The 24,102-nt window shown below is 49.7% G+C and overlaps 1 protein-coding gene across 1 annotated transcript; it reads right to left on the reverse strand.

The window, feature by feature from the left end:
* Window positions 1–342: 342 nt before the first annotated feature.
* On the reverse strand, window positions 343–16,048 carry SSC4D (scavenger receptor cysteine rich family member with 4 domains). The gene is made up of 10 exons (XM_033172615.1): window positions 15,862–16,048; window positions 13,604–13,639; window positions 12,216–12,521; window positions 10,357–10,428; window positions 9,355–9,669; window positions 8,013–8,093; window positions 4,976–5,053; window positions 3,531–3,842; window positions 2,539–2,616; window positions 343–666 (listed from the first exon to the last, which is right to left on the reverse strand). The coding sequence occupies exons 1-10, from the start codon at window positions 15,977–15,979 to the stop codon at window positions 350–352; spliced, it is 1,713 nt and encodes a 570-aa protein (XP_033028506.1). The 5' UTR covers window positions 15,980–16,048; the 3' UTR covers window positions 343–349.
* Between the last annotated feature and the right edge of the window lie 8,054 nt (window positions 16,049–24,102).

A 24,102-nucleotide genomic window follows, 5' to 3' on the forward strand; every position in this document is an offset into this window, starting at 1 on the left:
AACCAGGCAAGTCACCCAATCCACGTGGACTTGAAATACCACCCTGTGGCTACTCAGCAGTACAGGCAAGAGTTGTCTGTCAAGGTCCACCCCTGCTTAGACCTGGAACCCGAGGTCAAGGAGGAGGTGCGGGAGGAGCAGGATCCCCCAAGCAGACCCACACACCCCGCCACTAACCCTTTGGACCCAGACATCTCCTTGTCTGGTTACTGGCCAGATCTCTCAGGTAGCACCCCCTACCCATCAACCCCAGCAGATAAGCTGCATGCAAGCCTCCTCGGGAACAGGGGAAGCCCATGCCAGCCCTTGCCTGGATCAGGGCCTGGCTCAGACCGTACCTTCCGGCGCATCACAGGAGCCTGCAGAGAGCTCCTGCATCTTCCGAGTGGTCGCAGTTGTGCACGTTCCAGCGTATGTGGGAGCAGCGCAGCAGGGAGCTCTCGTCGCCTTTGCACTTGAGGTTGTCGAGGAAGATGTAGCCGGTCCCTTGGCCGTAGCGGGCCTCCCCCCAGGCGGCCAAGGCCCCCCCACAGCCCAGTTGCCTGCAGACCACCTTCACGTCCTTGAGGTCCCAAGCGTCGTCGCACACCGTCCCCCACTGAGACAGGTAGAACATCTCCACACGGCCTTCGCAGCGGTGGCTCCCGTTGACCAGGCGGAGGAAACCTGCAAATAGGGGAAAGGGAGGGTGTCACGAGGCTTAAGTGAAGGTTCACCCCCCCCCAAAAAAAATCTGTGCTGCACCAACTCAATGGCTGTGCCACCGGCCACCACCCAGTTTCCCCTGTTGCTCCTCTGCTGAGTCAATAATGCGCTCTGCACAAGCTCAGAGTTCCTCCAAAGAGGAGTCTGTCTGCTGCACCTCTGGACGGTTCACTGTTCTGGCTGTGAATAATTCCTCCGGCATCTTTATGCAAATCTGTTCCCCCAACTACCGTAAGGGGAATCTTCTGGTTCCTGTTACTCGGAGTGCATTAAGGATATTAGGAGAATCTGCTTACTCAGACTGTATTAAGGACGTGTCGAGAATGCTTGTGCAGGAAAAACTCCGCCTCAGGCGAGCCCGATAGAGAGCAGGTACCCTCTTATTCCCGCTGAATCAGGCATCCAGCTCGAATAACATACAGGCACACTTTCCATCTGAGAATGTGACTTAATTTCTATGTATGTGTAAAGCTAAGCATGGGAATGCCTCTGTAGAAGCCTGTGTAATTTTCAGGCTGGGGGATTCAACTTTTGTGGGCCACTGTTCTGTTTGATCAACCAAAGGCACCTCATCCATCACAATACTGTGGGGTTGTTGTTTTTTTAAAGCTTATACTGCACAAGACAGAATCGGGATTCAAGATGACCTCAGCAGATTGGAGAACTGGGCCAAAACTAACTGGGCCAAAACTAATGAATTTCAGTAGGGACAAATGTAAGGTTCTGCACTTTGGCAGGAATAATCAGATGCACAAATATGAGATGGGGGGGGGGCACCTGGCTTACCGGTAGTACATGCAAAAAGGGTCCAGGGGTCTTAGTAGACCACAGGCTGAACATGAGTCAACAGTGCGATGCAGCAGCAAAAGCAGCTAATGCAATTCTAGGCTGCATCAGCTGACGTAAACCGGTAGTGTCTAGATCAGGGGTCAGCAAACTTTTTCAGCAGGGGGCCAGTCCACTGTCCCTCAGACCTTGGGGGGGGCAGACTATATTTTGGGGGAAAAAATGAACGAATTCCTATGCCCCACAAATAACCCAGAGATGCATTTTAAATAAAAGCACACATTCTACTCATGTAAAAAAAACAACCAGGCAGGCCCCACAAATAACCCAGAGATGCATTTTAAATAAAAGGACACATTCTACTCATGTAAAAACATACTGATTCCCGGACCATCCACGGGCCAGATTTAGAAGGCGATTGGGCCACATCCGGCCCCCGGGCCTTAGTTTGGGGACCCCTGGTCTAGATCATGGCAAGTCATAATCCTGCTCTATTCTGCCTTGGTCACATCCCACCTGGAGTCCTGGGACCAGTTCTGGGCACCACAGTTCAAGAAGGACATAGACAAGCTGGAAGGCAGGCAGAGAGGGAGACCAAGATGCTGAAGGGTCTGGTAACCAAGCCTTGTAAGGAATAGCTGAAAGAGCTGAGTGAGTTTAGCTTGTGGAAGAGAAGACTGAGAGGGTGATATGATAGCCATCTTCAAATACCTGAAGGGCTCTTTGGAGCAAGCTTGTTTTCTGCTGTTCCAGAGGGCAGGACTTGAACCAATGGACAGTACTCCCTAGGAAGGTGGTGGGCTCTCCTTCCTTGGATGTTTTAAACCAGAGGTTGTATTCCAGCATTGTGGAGGGTTGGACTAGAGGACCCTTGGTGTCCCTTCCAACTCTACGATTCTATGATAAAGGCAGTGCTCAGAAAAGACAACCCCTCTTCTGTTACCATGTGCTGCCCCCCTGAGAAATCATGCCCTAGAGCAGCTTCTTGCCTCGTTCCTGCCAAACATCAGGGATTTCAGCTGACTAGAGGCCCTGTGCCCCACATACCATCCTTGGGACGTGTGGTGGTTGATGTGGTGGTAGCAAAAGGGTCTTCTCGGAAGAGATCTCCAGATTCTTCTGCACCTGGGACCAGGAAAAAAAGCAAGAGGTACATTTAACAGCATAGAGACACGCACCCCACACACATCACACAGAAAGGCACTGGGAAGTGCAGTGCAGTGGTTAGAGTGTACTAGGACCTGGGAGACAGGGGTTCAGATCCCCACTTAGCCAGGAAGGTCACTGAGTGACCTTGGAGTCAGTCACAGCCTCTCAGCCTAACCCACCTGTCGTGAGAATAAAATATGAGAAGAAGCATGCGTGCCACTTTGAGCACCTTGGAGGAATGATGGGACAAGATAATAAAACCCAACCTTGAAAGTTTATTTAGAAAGAAAAACACCGACTTCATAGAGAACTGGAGAGTTGGAAGGGACCCCCAAGGGCCATTTAGTCCAACTTCCTACCATGCTTTTTTTTTTTTTTAACAAGGTGGCGCCCCAGTTCCCTTTGTAGAATATCTCCACCCGGCCCTGGCAAGCATTTGTCCTGATTTCCTGGTGAGCTGTTTACATGTCTTGCTGTTAATCATTCATTCAACCCACACTTTTCAGTGCATTATTTCTCAGTCATTTTCCATACCACAAAAAGTCTGCTGTGTGTGTGTGTTTTATGTGGATTTGTTGTGTTGGGGTGACAAGAGAACTTTGTTTCCCTTTAATTGCACAGAACTAAGATTCTGATAAACACACAACTCCCTCCTGCAGAATCTGACAGCTTGGAGGCATCCCAGGGGATCCTGCGCTGTTTGCATCTTCCAAAATTCTCTGATCCACTGGAGGTTTTTAAACAGAGGTTGGAGAGCTGCCTGTTCGGGATTCATTAGCTGTGATTCCTGCACAGCAGGGGGTTGCACTAGATGACCCTTCGGTGGGTCAGGAGGGGCTTCCAAACCTACGATGAAACCACAACCCCTCCTTGCCACCTGTCCCTCTCACCTCTGCATATGACGCCAGCATCTTCGTGGTGCCCGCAGTTGTGCTGCCCCCACCCCAGGTTGAAGCAGTCAGACAGGTCAGTCTCTGTGCCGGCGCAGTCCACGTTGTCCAGGAGGATGGGTCCGGTGCCGTAGCCGAAGTAGCCCAGCACGGTGGCCACCACCGCCGAGCCGCAGCCCACCTGCCGGCAGACCACCTGTGCGTTGGGGAAGTCCCAGTCGTCGTCGCAGACCGTCCCCCAGGAGTCCCCGTACAGGACTTCCACCCGCCCTTGGCAACTGCTGTTCCCGTTTGCTAGTCGTATGCCACCACCTGCTGGTCAGAAAGGGAAGAGGAGAAGAGGCCGGAGCGACTTATGGAAGGTAGTAGACTCTCCTTCCTCTGAGGTTTTTAAGCAGAGGCTGGGTGGCCGTCTGTCAGGGATACATTAGCGGAGATCCTTGCATTACAAGGGAATTGGACCAGATGACCCTTGGGATCACTTGCAACTCCACAACTCTACGATTCTGTTATTCTATGATGTCACATGGCAGGGCATCCCCCTTTTCCTTTGATTTGGGACTTTGTGGACATTCTCTCCCCCCCCCCCCCCGGTTTCACTTTTTCAGAGAGTGGCAAGAGTACTGGCAAGAGGGCCTTGACCCGCATGAATTCTGTTGTTTTAGAAACAGCCTTTATCAATAGTTGCTGGATAGCTCAGCTGGTTAGGGAGTGGTGCTAATAACGCCAAGGTTGCAGGTTTGATGCCTGTATGGCACAGCTACATATTCCTGCATTGCAGGGGGTTGGACTAGATGACTCTCAAGCCCCACTTCCAACTCTGCAATTCCATGACTATGATTCTAAGCGAGGGGCCTCAGTGCCCATGCACAAACTTATACAACTGTGTGTGCGCAGCAGACAACATGCACCTGCTTCCTCCTCCCACCCTTTCAGAGATGCAGAGAATGGGGACTGAGACTTGGAGAAAGTTCAGCGCTAGCAACTCACACCAGCATAATGTATGGAGGTGGAAACAGGGGCAGTGGTTTACCAAGGACACGGGAAATAGGGGCTGCCTAAACAGGGAAAGCTGGACTATAGAAACCTGACATTGGGGGTGGGGCTGTGGCTCTAAGTGTGTTGCTGAACTACAACTCCCATCATCCTTGTCTGCTGGGCACACTGGCTGGGGCTGATGGGAATCGTAGTGCAACAACACCAGGAGAGCTCAGGCTCCCTGTCGCTTATATGGACACAAAGCGGATGTTATGGGACGAGAGAGGAAACACCAGGGCTTCATCCTTCCTGCTCCTGGGTCTGTTTTCACATTGTCTGAAATGAACACCTTCCCATCACCGAGACCATCTCCCCTCAACCTCCAGCTCTCTCAATCTCTTCTTTGCAGTTTTTTACATCTCTGATGAAGCTTTATTTCCATCGACAAAGGGCACACAAACACTTACTTCTTCTTTCTAGCAGGAGAAGGGCTGAGGTCACCATCATCTCGGTCTCAGGAGAAGGCTGATATTGACCATCTGTGACTGCAAAAAGACATATCCTGTCATCACAACATCCTCCAATTGCATCCCACCAGTTGCCTTTGGACACAGACAGGCAAGCCACGAGGCAGGAAGGCAACCCTGTGTTTTGACCTCAGCTTCTGGGACTATCTTTTTAACTGCACCTTCTCCTGCTGGTCCTTTAATAGAGATTTGATCTGCAGCTATCAGGACCCCAGTCTCCAAGCGGTGAGAGACTCTGGGGGTGCCAGCACTTGCCTGGGGTTTGGTTTCCCTGGAATGAAGGTCAGTGGAGATGGTGGTGTCTTTAGGGAATATGGTTTTATTTACACATATATACAGTCTGAGCAATGGATGGAAGGGCTTGTAGCATCAACACCCCATCAGATCTTGCTTCCTCATTCAGCTCCAGGGAAGCCCCAAACTCACATTCTTGGGTCCAGCACAGATTAAGGCATGTCTCTGTATCTCCAGCTTCCAGCAGCAATCAAAAACTTTCTCTCAGACCCCCACATAAAGTCCCCCTTGGCCTGCTGTTCTCCATGCTAGGAGGAGGTGGCATTCAGGCAGGTGAGGTGGGAAAAGGCCCACCCATTTGTCTCCATGGCAACAGAGCAGCCTCTTTGGACATGTACATGGCAGTACTCAACTGGCCAGGCTCAGGCCATTATCTTACAAAGAAACTTGTCTGACCGGTTCAACAACCTCTTCTACTAGACCGGGGGTCAGCAACCCGCGGCTCTGGAGCCGCATGCGGCTCTTTCGACAGGTTTGCCGCGGCTCCGGGCATGGCCGGGGCTTAGCGCCGAAATGTAGGTGGCGCCGCACTGCGCTGCTGGCCCACCTGCGCCCACCCACTTGCCTCCCACCCACTTGCCACGCTGCTGCCCCGCCTGCGCCGCTGCCCCGCCTGCGGCCACCCACCTTGCCGGCGGCTGTTTCAAAATGTAGGCGGCGCTGTGGTGCGCTGCTGGCCCGCCTGTGCCCACCCACTTGCCAGGACTAACAACCCCGCGGCGCTCCGGAGGCCAAAGGAGGGAAGGGTAGACCCCAACCCCCCCCCTGCTGCCCCCACAGCTCCCATCCCAAGGGAAAGACGGGAGCCCTCGGAAGAGGAACACTCGTTGCCGCCATCGCAGCCGCTGCCACTGCTGTGTAATTGCCATCCCAAAGAGAGAAGAGGGACACCCAGGGAAGGTAAAACCTCTTCCCTGGTGCCCAGCCGCCGCGCAACCACCGCCAAAGAGGGGAGAGGTAGGCTGAAGAGGGCCACGAAGGGACACAGGCCCAACCCGAACCCACCCCCCCAGCGGCCGGCTCGTCGGAGGAAGGCCTGACTCTCACTGGGAAAGACCTCTTCGCCTTACTCTCACCTAGTATTTTTTACTTTGTTTTTTATATATATTTTTATTATTCTAATACATTCTACTTTATTTCTTTTCTTTTAAAAAAAATGAATTCTAAAATATTTTTTATTACTAATTTCCCCCCCCCCCAATATCTTTTCTTTTTTTCCTTCCCCCCCCCCAAACCTGTTTTTTGCTTTTTGGCTTTTTGCCTTCTCTCCCATCCCCCCTCTCTTTTTCTTCCTCCCCTCCTTTTTTAATCCAAGGGGGGAAATCCCATTTTTAAAACAAACAAACAAACAAACAAAAATCAAACAAACACCCCCCACAGCTGCTGCAGCCACTCTATTTGAATTTTTATTATTACCCTTTTCTCCCTCTATCCCCCCTTTTTCTTTTCTCTTCCCCTTTTGTTTTTGTTTTCAAAAAAAGGAAAAAGAAGAAAAAGATTTCCCCCCTTTATTTTTATTTTTCAAACTACTACATATTTTTAATAGATATTCTCCCCACCCCCAATTTATATTTTTCCACCCCACTTTTCCATTCCCACCCCCATCTGTTTTCTACCCCGTCTCTTCCTTTCTCTCTTTCCCTTTGTGTCCCTCCCTCTCCCTTTCTAAACCAAATTCCCCCCTTTTTTCTTTCTTTCTTAGTTCGCTTGCCAACCTATCTTAGAGGGGGAAGCCCTCTCTCCCACCCCCACCCCCCAAAAAAACAACTTTGAGCTGAACCCCAAAAAACGGGGGTAGATCACTGCTGAAAGTAGATCACAGTTTCTTGGGAGTTGGCCACCCCTGGTATAATACATGTAACTAGAATAAAAAATTTAAAAAACCAAGCAAATAATTGTAATAAAGCACTGCTATAATTATATATAATTTCCCTAAAATTTTGGTTTCATTCGCCTTTCCGTGCTGAAATGTCACAACCTGAACGACCATGGCTTGCCCCCCCCCCCAGTTTTGATCCTGGGTACGCCCCTGAGTCAATGCAAAAAAGTAAGAACTTATTCTTGTTGTTTTTACTAATTATACTTTGCATTGGCTCCTATACGTTATTTATTATTATTGCATTAAGGTAAGAAACAATATATGCAGCGTTATATTTGTTTTAAATGTCGCAATGTTTTTGCGGCTCCCAGTTGTTGTTTTTTCCTTTGGAAATGGGTCCAAGTGGCTCTTTTTGTCTTAAAGGTTGCAGACCCCTGTACTAGACTCTAAACTTCACTAGGTACAGGATCACAGGCCTGGATCACAGGTACCATCCAGACTGACCCGCCAGACCTATAACACTATATTTATATGTAGTGCAAAGTTTCATTTCATGTTTCCCCCCTTCCCAGTAACAATGAGTCAAAGATGGTTCTCTTCCCATTTCACCAGACTGGGGTTGGAGTGGAGAACTGGCTTGTGCATCTTTGACAGGGGTGGGGTTAGGGTCTGAAGCCTGGTGGATCTAACTAGGCCCCCACAAGCCAAAGGTTCTCCACCACCAATCTATGATCGCAACCAGCATTGTCCCAGGTGTGCAGATAACACAAGTGTGCTCCTATATCTTTGAAGTCATGGAAACATAAACTGTCCCCGTTGGGGTTTTGTGGTGGGTGGGATTAGCAACAGCAGGGTCTCCCTTACCTGTGGCTGTATCAGTGAATGACTGTTCATAGTTGGGAGCCACTGAAGTGGTGACAGGTGTGGTCGTGGTCATCCCGAGACCTGGAAGGAGACAACAATAGGTCATCAATCAAAGCAAGTCAATGAATTTAATGTTTTATTCAAGAAACCCAAACGGTGCAGGCAGGCCTAGAGATTCCTAGCAGCTCTTCCCAGTAGGTCTTGCCCCAACGAGGCAGTTGCAAACACTGAAGGTCCCCTGCCTTCCCACCACTCCCTAAGATTCCTCCTCCGCCAGGTCTTTCCCGAGCAATCTTAGGCTCCTTCATCTGGTCTCTCATTGCTCCACCCTTTTCATCCCTCTGCATGTTCTGGGAGACCACGGTAAAGAGGAGCTGTTCACAGCGGGAGGGGGAGACTCCCTGGATTCTTCAGCAACCTGCCTCCACTCTTCCTCTTGATCTCCATCCTCTCCTGCCTCAGATTCTGTACAGCTCTCTGCCCCAGCCTCTTGCTGCTCACTAAACCCTGTTGCTTCCTCATCTTCTGACACCTTCTCCTCGCCTATTCTCCCTCTGACCACACATCGTTGTCCCACTACCACTTCCCTGGCTCTGAGCTTTCTTCCCCTGGGGGTTCCCTTGGAGGTTCCCCGGCTGGTGCCTCCCCCACCCCACTCCTCTGCATCCAGCCAGTCCACGACACTGTGGTTCGTTAAAGGTGCTGAGCGTTGTTAGGAGGCCCCCTAGTCCCCTCACGGAATGACAATTCCCAGAGTTCCCTGTGAAGAGGGCTTGATAGAGTGGTTTAACAAGCAGCGAGAAGCCATGGTGTCGGGCTCTGACTGAGAGGATTGCCCTCTTAAGGCCTTCCTCCCCTCAGGAAAGGGGTGGGTCCTAGGATGAGTTTCCTGGCCTCTGGGAAGATGAAAGGCCTCGTTCCATCCCTAGACCTTGCTAGCAGAGCATCTCAGTGTCGTGTGTTCCAGCCCCATACCCACATTGGGGGTTGTAGGGGGTTGCACTAGGTCACAGTCATGGCCCCTTCCAACTCTATGGAAGCAAATCTTGGCACTCTCCAAGGTTCTGCAATGCCTTGCTAGGCGTTCACAGGAAGCTGCCTCACACAGTCAGACTATAGGTACATCTAACTCAGCATTGCCTACACTGACTGGCAGCTCCCCAGGGTTTCAGGCAGGATTCCCCGCCCCCACCAGCCCTACCTGGGGATGCTGCTGGGGACTGGATCTGTGGCCTCCTGCCTACAAGCAGATATTTTAACCACTAGGCTACGGCACTTCCCACACAGGGTGGCTACCCCCTTTGCCTGCCTGGCTGCCCCAAGCCCTGAGGGGCCCACCCACCTGAGCAGATGACACCAGCATCCTCGTGGTGACCACAGTTATGGATGCCCCAGCCCAGGCTGTAGCAGGCTGAGAGATGCGGCTCGCTCCCGTCGCAGTTCACATTGTCGAGGAGGATGCGCCCCGTGCCATAGCCGAAGTAGGCGTTGGTCCTGTAGTCTACGGCGTGCCCGCAGCCCACCTGCTTGCACACCACAGCCGCATCGCTCAGCCCCCAGTCGTCGTCACACACCGTGCCCCAGTTCCCTTTGTAGAATATCTCCACCCGACCCTGGCAAGTGTTGGCGCCGCTCACCAGCCGGATGCTTCCATCGCCTGGAAGAGGGATAAGGAGAGTCAGGGTACAAATTGTAGACTTGGAAGGGACCCTGGGGGTCATCCAGCCCGCCTCCACTAAGGGAAGCCCAAGAAAGGAACCTGAATTTTAGTGTGGCCGCAGTTCAGGTGTTTTTTTAAAATTTTATTTCTATACCGCTTTATGTTTTTAATAAAAATCTCAAAGCGGTTTACAGCATATTAAATCAATAAATCAATAAAACATTAGCCGGGTGATGTTCCTCTGGCCTCATGAGGAGTATCTTCAGTAGGGCTGGCGAGTGTGGGCCCTGCCCCCTAGGCCAGGTGGAAAGGGCCTTGCAGGGAGCAAGGAGGTGCGGGCTTTCTCTCCTTTGTTTCCCCATTATTATTGGTGGCGGCGGCATCAGCTGCTACAGCAGGACAAAGGGGACAAATAGTTTCTCTCCTTCATTCCCCCTCCTGCAGTTGCAGCACCTGGAAACCAGGGATGAGGAAGGCAACCAGTAGCAGCAACAGCCTCTCATCACGCTGCAATTTGCCGCGCCACCTGCTGGCAGTCATAAGAACTGCAGCTTGATGAGACCTTTACATTTATATTATAAGTTAAGATATGAATAACAGCAATACTATGTACATGTATTGTGTAGCTATTGCGAATCATGTTAGCCGAGGACAGCTCCTCGTGTGAATCCAAAAAGCACTCACTTTCCCCATTTTGCAACGAGGCGGTGGCTGCTTTGCTGATTGGTCCTCTGGATGCTTGGGTGGGCAACAGCTCTGCAAAAACAAACAACCCAACAGAAGGATGAATGTCAGTCAATCATCTCCATCAACAGTATCTGCTTGCCCTCTGCTGTGCATGCAAACATGTATACCACCAACCTTTTAAGCAGGGCCAGTCAACTTGTTCAATTAATTTAGTAGATAAATCCATTGTGGTTGATGACATTTGACTGCCTGTTAGAAGTAGTAGTAGCAGCAGCAGTAGTATTTGTTGGTATTTCCCGCCTTTCACTAACAGGTCTCAGGGTGGGTTACAATAGGCTCCTTCATTTTATTGTTTCTGATACCAGCTAAAAATGTTTTTATTCAGGCACACCTGTAATTTTATTAGGTACATTTGTTTTTTCTATAAAACTGTTGATTCTATCTATCTATCTATCTATCTATCTATCTATCTATCTCTTTAAAGTATGTTGATTTCATCACTATTTCCTGATGAATATTTTATGTAAACAACTTAGAGGCGGGCTTTCATATCATTTAAATGATGTCTAAATGTCATGGACTGGCTGGATGCAGAGGAATGGTGGGAGAAACCAGCCGGGGAACCCCCAAGGGAACCCCCAGGGGAGGAAGGCTCAGAGCCAGAAGACTGGAGGTGGGATGGTGAGAAGGAGGAGGAGACTGGGAGAAGGTGGTGTCAGAAGCTGAAGAGGCAACAGGGTTTAGTGAACAGGAAGAGCTGTGGAAGAGCACAGTTCAGACTCCGAGGCAGAAGCAGAGGCCAGGGATTCTCAACCTCCTACTGCTCCTCTCCTGCTGGTCTCCTAGAACACGCAGAGAAATGAAATGGGCAGAGCAGAGGGTGATTGTGTGCAGACCCAGCCTGAGACTGTGTGGGAAAGACCCTGGAGAGGAGGAGTGTGAGCCCCTTCATCCTATACTCAGGTGGTATATATGTGTAAATAAAACCATATATCCTAAAGACACCACAGTCTCCACTGACGTTCATTCCAAGGAAACTGAACCTGGAAGTCTTTCGGCATTCAGAGATTGGGGTGTTTGTACAAATATATAGGACCCACCCTATTCTTGTAACCGTAACTGATCTTAATATTGTATTTCAAAATTACTGTAACCCACCCTGCGACCTCATGGTGGGGGAGGGGGGAGGTAAGAAATCAAAACAGCAGTCAAACAAATGTGGTATTCTTCATTATACACCTTTAGGCACCAGGCAAAAACCAAGCCTTTGGTTGACCTGATCAACACCCCATACCCTTTTAAAATGTGGCTCTTTTGAAGCGGGTATTATTGGGTTATTGCTTTTATTTTTATTTTATATACTGTGATATTTTTATGTGAGCTGCCCTGAGACCTCTGAGTATATAAATTCAATAAATAAATAAATAATAATAATAATCCTTTTGTCTTTAGAAATATCATTTAATCCCCATGCAATTTTATTGCCATCATTGCTTTTTATGTTTCTATCCAGCCTTTCCTCCACCCTGTTTAAGATACACAGGGTTCCTTGGTGGTTTTCCCTGCAGGACAGTGTCGTGCAGTGGTTAGAGTGCCAGGCAAAGACCTAAGAGACCAGGGTTAAAATCCCACACTCAGCCATGAAGCTCACTGGGTGACCTCTGGCCAGTCACTGACTTCCTGTAGCCTAACCTACCTCACAGGGTTGTTGTGAGGATTAAATGAGGATGGGAGAACCATGTGTCCCACCTTGAGCTCTGGGGAGGGCGAAAAGGTGGGATATAAATGCAGCAAATAAGCCTGCTTGACCCCTCTCCCTCCTGCCACCGCCACCAGACAGACCCAAACCTTTGTACCATTACAGGTGACAGCCACATCCTCGTAGTGGTAGCAGTTGTGGATGCCCCAGCCGTGGCTGCTGCACTCGCTGAGGGCTGCCTCTCTGCCTTTGCAGTCCACGTTGTCTAGGAAGATGGGCCCACGCCCCTGGCCGAAGGAGAGGGTGGCCGGCATGGCGATGGCATGGCCGCAGCCCAGCTGGCGGCAGACCACGTTGGCGTCCACGATGTCCCAGTCGTCGTCGCACACCGTGCCCCAGGTGTTGTTGTAGAAGATCTCCACGCGTCCTTGGCAGCGGCTGCGCCCATTGACTAGCCTGACCTCTGGGAGAACAAGGCAGGTCCATTAGAGCAAATGGGACGGCACCCTACCAAACTCAACCTGCCCTCCCTTGCTGCCTGCAGTCCACGGTGTAGAATTGCCCAACACGTTCCTCCTCCTTAGTCCCAGAGTTGCCCTTGTGGAACTCAGCAGGGCTGTCATGGACTGGCTGGGTGCAGAGGAGGGAAGGGAGGTGCCAGCTGGGGAACCCCCAAGAGAAGAAGGCTCAGAGCCTGGGGTGTGGTGGCGGGGCAACAATGAGCAGCCAGAGGGAGAAGACAGGGAGGCTTCAGAAGCTGAAGAGGCAACAGGGTTTAGTGAGCAGGAAGAGTCTGTGGCAGAGTGCAGTTCAGACTCTGAAGGGAAAGCAGAGGCTGCAGAAGAGTGGGATCAAGAGGCGGCTGAAGAGTCCAGGGAATCTCCCCCTCCTGCTGCGATCATCACCCCTCCTCCCTGGTATCTGAGGACGCACAGAGAAATGAAAAGAGCAGAGCAGAGACTAGTTGTGCGCAGACACAGTTTGAGACTGCATAGGAAAAACCCTGGAGAGGAGGAGACTTAGAGAGGGGTGGGGCAGGGAACTTCAGTCCTCACAACTGTGTCATCAGGGCAAGACCGACCAGGAAGGGTTGCTAGACCTGAGCTGTATTTCGGTTTACTTGGATGAAGAGTTAACTTCGCTGGCATCGGTGACTTATTACTTTCTTGCTGATCTGCACCTGACTCCAGCCCTGAAAGGGGCGGAGGATGGGGACAAAATTGGAATGAGTTGGCTCTGCCTGCCATTGGCTCTGACTCAATCATTTGCCTCTGGCACCACCTACTGTTGGGCTCCCTGCCTTCCACCCTACAAATGGGCACCAGCCGCCACTGGGCGGGGGACAGGCCTGCCCATTACATCATAGACACTGTCCAATAGGCTCATTGGGAGGGGCGCAACCTTGAAGCTTGCAGGAGGAAGCTAAAATGGGCAAGGATTCATCAACAACCCAGGCATCATTTAGGAATCCCTTTCCCAGATCTCAGCAGTGATCTATGAGACGCAGCTTCAAGTGCTGGTTTCTCTTTCGCAACAAGAGCTCACCTGGAACGGGCACCTGTGCAACCTCAGAGCCACCGGCTGAAATGGAGAAAATAAAAGTTAAGGCAGATTGAATGCCACCTCCGGATACGCACTTAATGATGCAATTCTGAGCACTTGTACCTGGGAGAGAGAGAGCCCCATTAGGAACCCAGAACCATAGGAAACTGCCTTATACTGAGGTCAGATCCTTGGCCCATCTGCATCAGTACTGTTTGCACCAACTGGCAGCATCCTTCTAGATTTTCAGACAGGGTTCTTTCCCAGACGCACCTGGCGATGCCATCAGGGATTGAACCTGAGACCTTCTGCATGCAAAGCAGATGCTCTAATCACACAGATCAGTTCTAAATGCCTATTCATGGATGGGGGACCCTGTAATCCTCCAGATGTGGTTGGACTCCAGCTCCCATCATCCCTCACCATCGCCCATCCCCAGCGTACAGGAGTGCAGTTTTAGTGCAAGCTGAAAGGGCTCAGGGCTTGCGTAGCCAGCATATAACAATACTGGGGTACCAAAAAATCACAGCTTTTGAGCTCCACAATTAAGCAGAAGCCGTGATGTGGTTGATGGGTTCTCTGGGACAGAACTGGTTTTATGACTCCGTGCCGAGGATGATGTTTAAGGTCACTCAACGCAGATTAGATACCTGATCCTCACCTATTAACATGCAGCGTAACTAACCTTGGCCCAAATCTAAAGGTGGAAACAGCATTTGGGGATTTCAAAAACAAACCATACCCACAACTTCTAAATTCCCCTTCCTAGATGTGAAGTGTTCTGAGACACACACATCCCACAACTCACCTTGCATGGTGAGTTGTTTGGGCAGTGGGAAGTGTGATCTCAGCCTTTGGGCCCTATAGATTTAAGGCACCTTTTAAAAAGATTTGCAAATATCATCCTTATCCGTTTGTTTCCCTGCTATATATTGTTACACGCTACCCCTATCTCTGAGCGGTGTGAGGTTTCATGGGTTCCAGGCACTTACCTTCAGAAATTGGGCACAACAGAGATGGTAGTGTCTTCATGATATATGGTTTTATTTACACATATATGCAACCTCAGTCCACATAGAGGGATTGCAGAGCATTCACATCCAGTTTGGGTCTTAAGGGCAGCATTGGATTCAACAGACAGCAAAAAGGCATCCTCTGTGTCTCTTAGTTCCAGCCTGTCATGCCCAGCTCACATAGAGTTCTGCCCCTCCCTCTCCTTCTCACTGCTAAGGACCTCCCCCCAGCCTACGTCATTCAAGGTTGAAACCCTAAACTTGGCCTTTGCCTCTGCCCACTAGCACCCAGCGAAAAAAGGCACCCCCCTTGCCTGCCAGTCTTGCCCTCTGATAGTTTCCTTGATGGCCCATCACTGGCATTTGTCCCCTGCTAATGGCCCATCCCACTTAATTATGGTGCTGGAGGAGACTCTTGAGAGTCCCATGGACTGCAAGAAGATCAAACCTATCCATTCTTAAGGAAATCAGCCCTGAGTGCTCACTGGAAGGACAGATCCTGAAGCTGAGGCTCCAATACTTTGGCTACCTCATGAGAAGAGAAGACTCCCTGGAAAGGACCTTGATGTTGGGAAAGATGGAGGGCACAAGGAGAAGGGGGCGACAGAGGGTGAGATGGCTGGACAGTGTTCTTGAAGCCACCAACATAAGTCTGACCAAACTACGGGAGGCAGTGGAACACAGGAGTGCCTGGCGTGCTCTGGTCCATGGGGTCACAAAGAGTCGGACATGACTAAACAACTAAATAACAACAATGGCCCATCCAGCTAGCTCTGCAGAGCTGGCTTGGCTCCTTAGCATAACTAAATCTAGTTATGTTTCGGTGCTTGGAAAAGTTGAATCAAGCCTTGATTAAATTTGACCCTTACTAAATCCAGGAATTATGGGGAGGATCTGGCACCCAGGAATTTAAGGGAATCTGCCCCCCCCAACCTGTAACAATATTTTGGAAAGGTGTTTGTTCTCCATGAAGTAGGACACCTCTTAAAATACCATAATTTTTGCAGGGTGCTTCCTGAGATCAAGGAACCTATGTTTGGATACAAGTGGGCACCATTTTGAATCAAGATGACTGACCGAACTCTTCAAAACTGCACTGATTTGTTTGTTTCTTAGGATTCGCAAGCAACCCTGAGTATGTCGTCAACAAAAGCCATCAAGGGGGAAACAACAGAGAGGACTGACAGGAGCCATTACCTGGGCATCTGCACACCTGTCCACAACTTCCCTGCCACATGAGCAGCTTACCTGTGGGGAAAAGGAAGAGGAAGGAACTCAGTGCTGACCAGACCAGCAAGGCAGGTGGCACCCAGAGCCCAGGCTTCTGATCTCTCTTCCTGTGTCCTAGAGAGGGACCAACTTTCATTTCTGCTTCTCCCAGGGTGACACAGAGGACCTTCCACCGACAGACTCCCCAAGAAATAACCACAGAGCCGCACCTGGTAAGTAAGGGGAAGACACAGGATGAGCATCGCTCAGCTTTGCTGAGTTGTGTCACTGTCACAAGTTACATTTGGGACTTTTTAGCTTAGGAGAAGAAGGTGACGCGAGCCAGTGTGGTGTAGTGGTTGGAGTGCTGGGCTAGGACCTGGGAGAGACTAGGGTTCAAATCCTCCCTCAGCCGGGAGGCTCACTAAGTGAGCTTGAGCCACTCACTCCCTCTCAGCCTAACCTACCTAACAGGGTTGTTGTGGGGGGGGGATAGGTAAGAGGAGAAAGTATGTAGGCCACCTTGAGCTCCCTGGAGGAAAGTGGAATATAACAACAACAACAACAACAACAACAACAACAACAACAACAACAACAAAGAAATAAGAGATGGCATAGTATAAAGGTAAAGGTAAAGGGACCCCTGACAATTAAGAAGTGTATAAAATTATGTGTGGCATAGTGAGAGTGGATGGCGGAAACTAATTCTTCCTCTCTCATAACAATGAGAAGCTGAATGTTGGAAGATTCAGGACAGGTGAAAGAAACAACTTCTTCGTGCTGCACCTAGTTAAACTGTGGAACTCTCCCCCACAGGAGGCAAGGATGGCCACCAACTTGGATGGCTTTCAAAGAGCATTGGGCAATTCATGGAGGAGGAGGAGGAGGTGGAGGAGAGGGTTATCAACAGCAACTAGCTGTGACTGCTAAGTCCTGCCTCCACAGCCAGATGCAGAGATGCTTCTGAATACCAGTAGCTGGAAGCCACGAGAAGGGAGAGAGGGCTCTTGTGCTCAAGTCCTGCTTGTGGGCTTCCCACAGGCATCCGGGTCACCTCCGTGAGAAGAGGATGCTGGAGGAGACGGGCTGGATTGGCCTGATCCAGCAGGCTTTCCTTAGGTTCGCTATGGAGTAAGAGCAGGGGGACTTGCACCTGTCCACAAGTCTTCCTTGTAGGATTCCTGGAAGCAACTGGCTGGCCACTACTATAAGAACATAAGAACTCCCTGGATGAGGCCAAGGGCACCCACAGGACCTGAGCACAAGAGCATTTCCCCCTATGGGAAGCAGGATGCTGTATTAGATTGGGTTGGTCCAGCATGGCTCTTCTTCTCCTTACAGCCCCCCAGCACCCAGCCCAAATGTGACTGTTCTGGAGAGGGTGCCAGCATTAAGGCACACTGCCGTTCCCCCACTCTCGTCGCATCAGGGGCTCCGCCTGCCAGCACACAACTGGCATAGTTATATCTGAGGATGAAAAATAATCTAGTCCATAAGATTTATGTCTTTGAATGCTCTATTCATCCATCAGAGTGCGAGGCTCCTCGGGGAATAATGTTGCCTTTTGTTTATCCGGGAGGCCCCTGCCTACCTCCCCTTCTTCTAAGAAGAGCTGGATGATGGCAGATGGGTGGTCTGCAGCCAAGAGCATGTACCTGTCCTGGCTGCAAGAAGGTGTGTAGCTTAGCTCAGGAAGTCCTCTGCCCCATCCCCCACCCCACCCTGCAATCTTAACAATTTGGAGCACGCAGATTTGCACGCTACCCATGGCTCCAAGTGAACAGAAGGGGTTTTTCTTTCTCTCTCTTTTTTTAATTGCTTTGATTTTGGGGGGGAAAATAATAAACAACTGATAAATGGTGCTCTAGAATGGTCTGAACTATAAGGGCACTTATATTGTGGGACCGAAAGAAAAATCAAACATGCTATTGGGTTAAATGTAAAGATAAAGGGACCCCTCACCATTGGGTCCAGTCGCGAACGACTCTGGGGTTGCGGCGCTCATCTCGCTTTATTGGCCGAGGGAGCCGGCATACAGCTTCCGGGTCATGTGGCCAGCATGACTAAACCGCTTCTGGTGAACCAGAACAGTGCACGGAAACACTGTTTACCTTCCCGCCAGAGTGATACCTATTTATCTACTTGCACTTTGACATGCTTTCGAACTGCTAGGTTGGCAGGAGCAGGGACCGAGCAACAGGAGCTCACCCCGTCACAGGGATTCGAACCACCGACCTTCTGATCGGCAAGCCCTAGGTTCTGTGCTTTAACTCACAGCGCCACCTGTGTCCCTATTGGGTTAGGCAAGTGCAAAACACATTCACAGGTTGTTGAGTGTTGGAGGGTGTTCTTCAAGGGTACACAACCTAGGGCTCTCCTCCAGATGTTGTTAGACTCCAACTCCCATCAGCCCCAGCCAGCATGGCCTATGGTCAGGGAGGATGCGAGTTGGAGTCCAGCAACATCTGGAGGGCCACAGGTTCCTCATCCCTGGAGTTCATGTCTCAAACCCAGCACACGCCCCTTTAACATACCTGAAACTCAACCTGGTCAACTGCCTCCAAGTATTCTGAAGGAACAACTGCCAAACTTTCTACTTATCCAAGCACCAATTATAAAAATGAGAACTGGCCTATTCTGATGGCCTAAGGAAGTGGATAAACCTCAACATCACGGTACATTCCTTTAGGACATATCTAATAAAGCACGTCTCTGTTGCAAAACATTTAGTGAAGAATGCCATTCTCTTGGGAAGCTGCAATGACAGACTTCAAAATACTTGCTCATTTGTTCAGGATGATTGTTTTTCACAATGCAAGAAGCTAAAAAGCAACCATTATTGTTTAAACCAGTGGTTCTAAAAATAAATAAAAAAATTGGGATGGGGACCTCTGCCCCCTTGGTTCCATAAATTCATCCCCAATGCCCCCTACCCTATAAAAAGCATTGTTCAGCGCAGAAGTTTGCACAACCCACTAAGGAAGATCATAGCACAATAAAAATATAAATGAGTGCAATTAATTGCACATTTATTCAGAATCCAATTGAAACTAGTTAGTTTAATTAATTCAACAAATCTGATGAACTTGATCCAGTGACACCAGTTTTTCAAAGTCCAGTAGTCATTCACACCTCCAGGGACCCCCTTGCCTCTTAGTGCCCCCCCCCCGAGGTAATCCTATCCCCCCCCACAGGGGGCGCTATTGTCCACTTTGGGAATCACTGGTTTAAAACATTGCATGTGAATTCTGGGTTTCGCCCCTAAATTTCTTAGCTACCGAAGCATTAACATTATCATCATCATTCACCCCTCTTCTGCTTCCAAAGCACCCAAGGGTGCTGAATCCCCTTGCCGTCCTCCCAAAGTTAGAGAAAAGGAGTTGTAAAGTTCACATACCTGCTTGCTGTTCTGTTTTGCACTTTGTAAAGGAGGCCAGGGTCACATCCCCAATTTTATGCTTTGGCGATGAAGTGGCAGGCCAGTGAAGATGTTTGTATGTGGGGAAAGTGACTTTGTAAAACAAGGGGAAAAAATCTTTCTTCGTATGCCAAGCAAAGGCAACCTCCTTTTTTCCTTTTCTTTTTCCTTTTCTTGCAAACTACAGAGAAGCACGGAGACAGAAAATCCCTCATCCGTCAGTTCAGCGGTTCCAGACTGTCATTGCTGTAACCTTGTTGGACTTTGCAGTAGATGGAATAGGACGAGCCTTGAGATTCGATTGTATGGCAAAAGGACCCTTTACAGTGGTGCATCTTTGCTTAGATTTGAAATCATCTTCATCGGCAGAGAGGTAGAGCAGGGGGTGGAAACCCCAATCCGGACTCCTTTAAAGATACATGGTTTCCTGCAGAATGGATCAAATTTCCAGAAACAGCAGAAGAGACTTTCACCCAAGAGGTGCTTGCCACAGGCTGCTGATGGAAAGTGGAAGCTAGTTTAGCAACTCTCACATGAGGAAACTTTCTTCTTCTTTTTCTTTGTTTTTTTGCAAGGGCATTTTATTCCCCTTTTAAGGGGGGGAGCACCAGGTCTAAATTGGGAGGAAGTCAGTACAGTAATGATCATTTGGCTGCAAGGATATTGGCTGAGGGCCTTTGCACAGTGTGTGGTTCCTTCCAACATATTAGCAGAGAAACAACCAGGTGTTGGGGGAGGGGGGTTCTCAGGGATTTTTTTTTTGGCACTGTATGCTTTTGCCTTCCTTGTAGTGTGTGTGGCAGTGGTGTAGGAAGGTGGGGGCGATGGGGGCGGGGCGCCCTGGGTTCCACCCTGGAGGGGGCAACACTTGGCGCGCCCCTCGCCCCGCGACGCCCAAACCTCACCCCGCCACAAGCCTCGCACGGCGCCGCGGCGGCTGCAGAGGCGAGAGGCGGGCCCGCGAGCGGCACCTGGTACGGAGTGCACATGTGCGGAATTCTGCGCATGCGCACTCCGTACGAGGTCGGAGTGCGCATGCACGGGAGGCCACACATGCGCGCTCTGTATGAAGAAGAGAAGAGAAGAGTTTGGATTTGATATCCCGCTTTTCACTACCCGAAGGAGTCTCAAAGCGGCTAACATTCTCCTTTCCCTTCCTCCCCCACAACAAACACTCTGTGAGGTGAGCGGGGCTGAGAGACTTCAAAGAAGTGTGACTAGCCCAAGGTCACCCAGCAGCTGCATGTGGAGGAGTGGAGACACGAACCCGGTTCCCCAGATTACGAGTCTACCGCTCTTAACCACTACACCACACTGGCTCTCTACGGGCCCGTGCACGAGCGGCCCCGTATGGAATGTGTATGTGTGGCATCCCGCGCATGCGCACGCCGACCCTGTAAGGAGTGTGCATGCACAGAATTCCACACATGCACACTCTGTACCGGGTGCTGTACAGGCGCCACCCCGGGTCCCAGGGGGTCACAAAAAATTGTCGCCCCGGTACCCTCTGGGCTTGTTACGCCTCTGGTGTGTGGAGCAGGGTGGGGAGCACATGGATGGGGCAAACTGCTAGATTTGGAAATGGTCAGGGCACTGCATGGTAAGTTTTCCGCTTTAAAACCATCGACTGATTAAACTCTATAATGCAGGATTTGATAGTATTGTTTGAATTCTGAATAATATTACATTTCAGAGCCTTAAAAATAAATAAAAAGAACCGATATTCTAGTTCTCTGTCAGGGCTGGGGGACTTCAGACCTAGAGGTGTTGAATACATTATTCCAGACCCGTCTTTCTGGTCCTATCACATTGCAGGGCTTGGGGCTTTTTAGTTTAGAGAAAAAGTGAGTAAGGTGGCAGGACCCTCAGGGTGATGCTTGTCCTAAGAATGGGCTGCTCCCACCCCCCAACAGCATGGCACATAGGCTGGTTCAGGCCAGAACAAGATTGCCTTTGTTCACCTTTGTTAATCTGCTTCATGACGGGCATGAGCAGCAGCCTGTCGTGCCAAGCCAGGGAAGGGGGCGAGGGAGAGCAGCCCAAGGGCACCCTGTTGAAAAGGGGCTTTGGGTATGCCAAGCAGCTCCTGCGAGAGACCCGCTTCTGATGGAGAAGCAGCTTTCAGTAAAGGAAGAACTTACAAACGAGACAGAACGGCCGCTGATAAGGCTCGGTCTAAGGCCCGACTGTTGCTGAAGCAACATCCGAATTCTGACATTTTCATCAGGCAGCCTTGAGCCCTGCAAAAGGCCTTGTCTCAGATGCGGTCAGCGCTTGCAGTATAACGCCCCTCAGATTTTGTGGGGTGGTGGTTCTGCCTGTGGGGAGCCAGAGCAAAGGCCTGGGATTCCATGGTCCAGTGCAGCGCTGAGGTCCAATGGGTAATGCCTTGGCCCAGGAAGATGGTCCAAAGCAGTTTGTTGTGTGTGAGAGAAATCACAATTCAAATCACACAAACACGGCTCTAAAACACAGTGTACTAGATCTGTATTTAATGGACAAAGTCAAGATGGGCTTACCGTACATTACAGGAAGGGGAATTTTGGTTGAATGTTAGGATAAACCTCTTGAAGCTAAGAGGTGTTTGACAATGGAACTGATGACTTACGAGTGGTGTGTAGGCTTTGCCAAGCTTCAAACTTGACTCTAGCTCTGGATCTCCTGGATCCAACAGGGGGTTAGACTAGATTGCTTACAATGGCAGGGGTGAGGGGACCCAGGAGGTACATCAGGACATACTAGTAGATCTCTAGGTGATTTGCAAGAGATAGGCAGAGACTCTGATCACTTGAAGGGTTTGATTCATCAAATGCAGGTAGAAGCAAGCATCTCTTGTGTTATGTACTGAGTTGAATAGGATCCAAAATGCAGCAGTCAGATTGGTCCTAGAACAATAGGATTCAGAATGCAGCAGTCTGATTGGTCCTAGAACAATAGGATCCAGAATGCAGCAGTCTGATTGGTCCGCAGGAGCCACCCAATCCAGCTCCAGGTGGAAGTGAATCCGCAACCCGATTGGCATACAGGAGTATCCCGGAATTAGCCAATCACGTGGGGCCCATTGTGTAAATAGTGTATATAAAGCAGACGTTTTGCGGGAACTGCATTCCTCGCTACAATGAGCTGAATAAAGAGCACGAAATCCACACTTGACTCCGAGTATATTTCATCTTGGAAGGTGTGGGGTAGGGATGGGAGGGGATTTTATTCTGATTGCATTTTAATGTGAACCTTCTTAACCTGCAGTTCTTGAACCAATAAATGAACTGAAACACAGCTATCCTTGGAAGTTTACTTTTCTCCAAATTTTGCAACACAGTTCTGCAGCCAAGCAATGCATATACTACTGAACATAGCATTTAAAAGATGCATTACTTTGGGCAAATTTTTGGATTAGTCAAAACTGCCTATAGAAATGGGTTTATCTGGAGACATTTGCAGGGGAAAGCTGACAACCTTCACCAGGGTTTCTAACAGGGGTCTATCCCAGGCTTATCTGGAGATGCTGAGAACTGAATGCCTTTGCACTGCCCTTGGGTTTTCAACCACTGAGTTAATGCTGTTGGTGATTTCCCTCTGCCCCATTTCTCTGAGCTGGCATTGCTCACCAGCTGTTAATAGCCTTTTGATCCAATATCAACCTTGCTCCATCAGAGCCTAGTCTTTCTAGGCTACCTCTTTGATACCAGCCAAACGATTACAGGTAAGTGCTCCATGGTGGCTGCTAACTTGGCAAGGTTCCCCTTGATAAAATAACAAATAGACTGGAAATAATTGTTCTTAAGGCTCCTAGGCCGTTCTGGGTGGTCAAATTATGACTCTGTCACCCCAGGAATTCATATCACATCCTTCTCACAGTTATCAGCCTGAGAGATCCTGAAAGATGCCTTGAATCGTATTTCCCAAGCGCAAACTAGCTTTTCAGTTGTGCCTTAATAAGCCCCTTTTATCTGTATGACCTTGATCCAACAACAGGATACAAAATAACTGCACAGCAGCTGCTGCTTAATCTGCTATTCATTTTTGTTTTGTTTTTAAAGCTGTGCAACTCAGATAAATCCTTTTCAGCCTGAGGGACACATGCCCTTCTGGGCAGCCTTAAAAGCGCAGGAGCCTTCACCCACCTCCCAATAAAATATTTGAGGGAGCTGCTCCGCACCCCTCCCCCAAGATGAGGGGCAGTGCCATTCAAATGGTGTGTGTTGCACCGCAACTAGTGATTATGTGGCGCAGGGCTCACCTGCGCCCCCCCCCCATATTTCACCCAACTTGGCACCCCTGCTTCCAAGGGTTACATCCCACTGGTGGGCAAAGCCAGAAGCAAAAGCGGGTTCAGCAATGAGTGCAAATTTTGCTTGTGTACTCTAGGCTAGTTTCTACACACACACACACACACACACACACGTAAGGAGAATCTGCTGGTTCCCCTTACTGCATTAAAGATATTGTTAGGAAAACCTGCTTACTCAAACTGTATTAAAAGTGTATCTGAAGCAGTGTGCATGCAGGTGTATCTGAAGAAGTGTGCATGTACACGAAAGCTCATACCAAGAACAAACTTAATTGGTCTCTAAGGTGCTACTGGAAGGAATTTTTTTTTGTTTTGTTTTGTATTAAAAATGTGTCAAACATGTTTGTGCAGGAAAAACTCAGCCTTGAGCTAGCCTGATAGAGAGCAGTTGTTCTTGTTCAGTCGTTCAGTCGTGTCCGACTCTTCGTGACCCCATGGACCAGAGCACGCCAGGCACGCCTATCCTCCACTGCCTCCCGCAGTTTGGCCAAACTCATGTTAGTAGCTTCCAGAACACTGTCCAACCATCTCATCCTCTGTCGTCCTTCTCCTTGTGCCCTCCATCTTTCCC

The sequence above is a fragment of the Lacerta agilis genome, chromosome 15, assembly GCF_009819535.1.
Source record: "Lacerta agilis isolate rLacAgi1 chromosome 15, rLacAgi1.pri, whole genome shotgun sequence".
Classification (NCBI taxonomy): Eukaryota; Metazoa; Chordata; class Lepidosauria; order Squamata; family Lacertidae; genus Lacerta; species Lacerta agilis.

Coding starts and splice junctions, on each gene's coding strand:
- SSC4D (XM_033172615.1), bottom strand. CDS start 15,979: ATGAAAGTTGGTCCCTCTCTAGGACACAGGAAGAGAGATCAGAAGCCT. Junction 5,054..8,012: donor ATTCACTGATACAGCCACAG/GTAAGGGAGACC, acceptor GTCTTTTTGCAG/TCACAGATGGTCAATATCAG. Junction 3,843..4,975: donor TCTCCTGCTAGAAAGAAGAA/GTAAGTGTTTGT, acceptor TCTGACCAGCAG/GTGGTGGCATACGACTAGCA.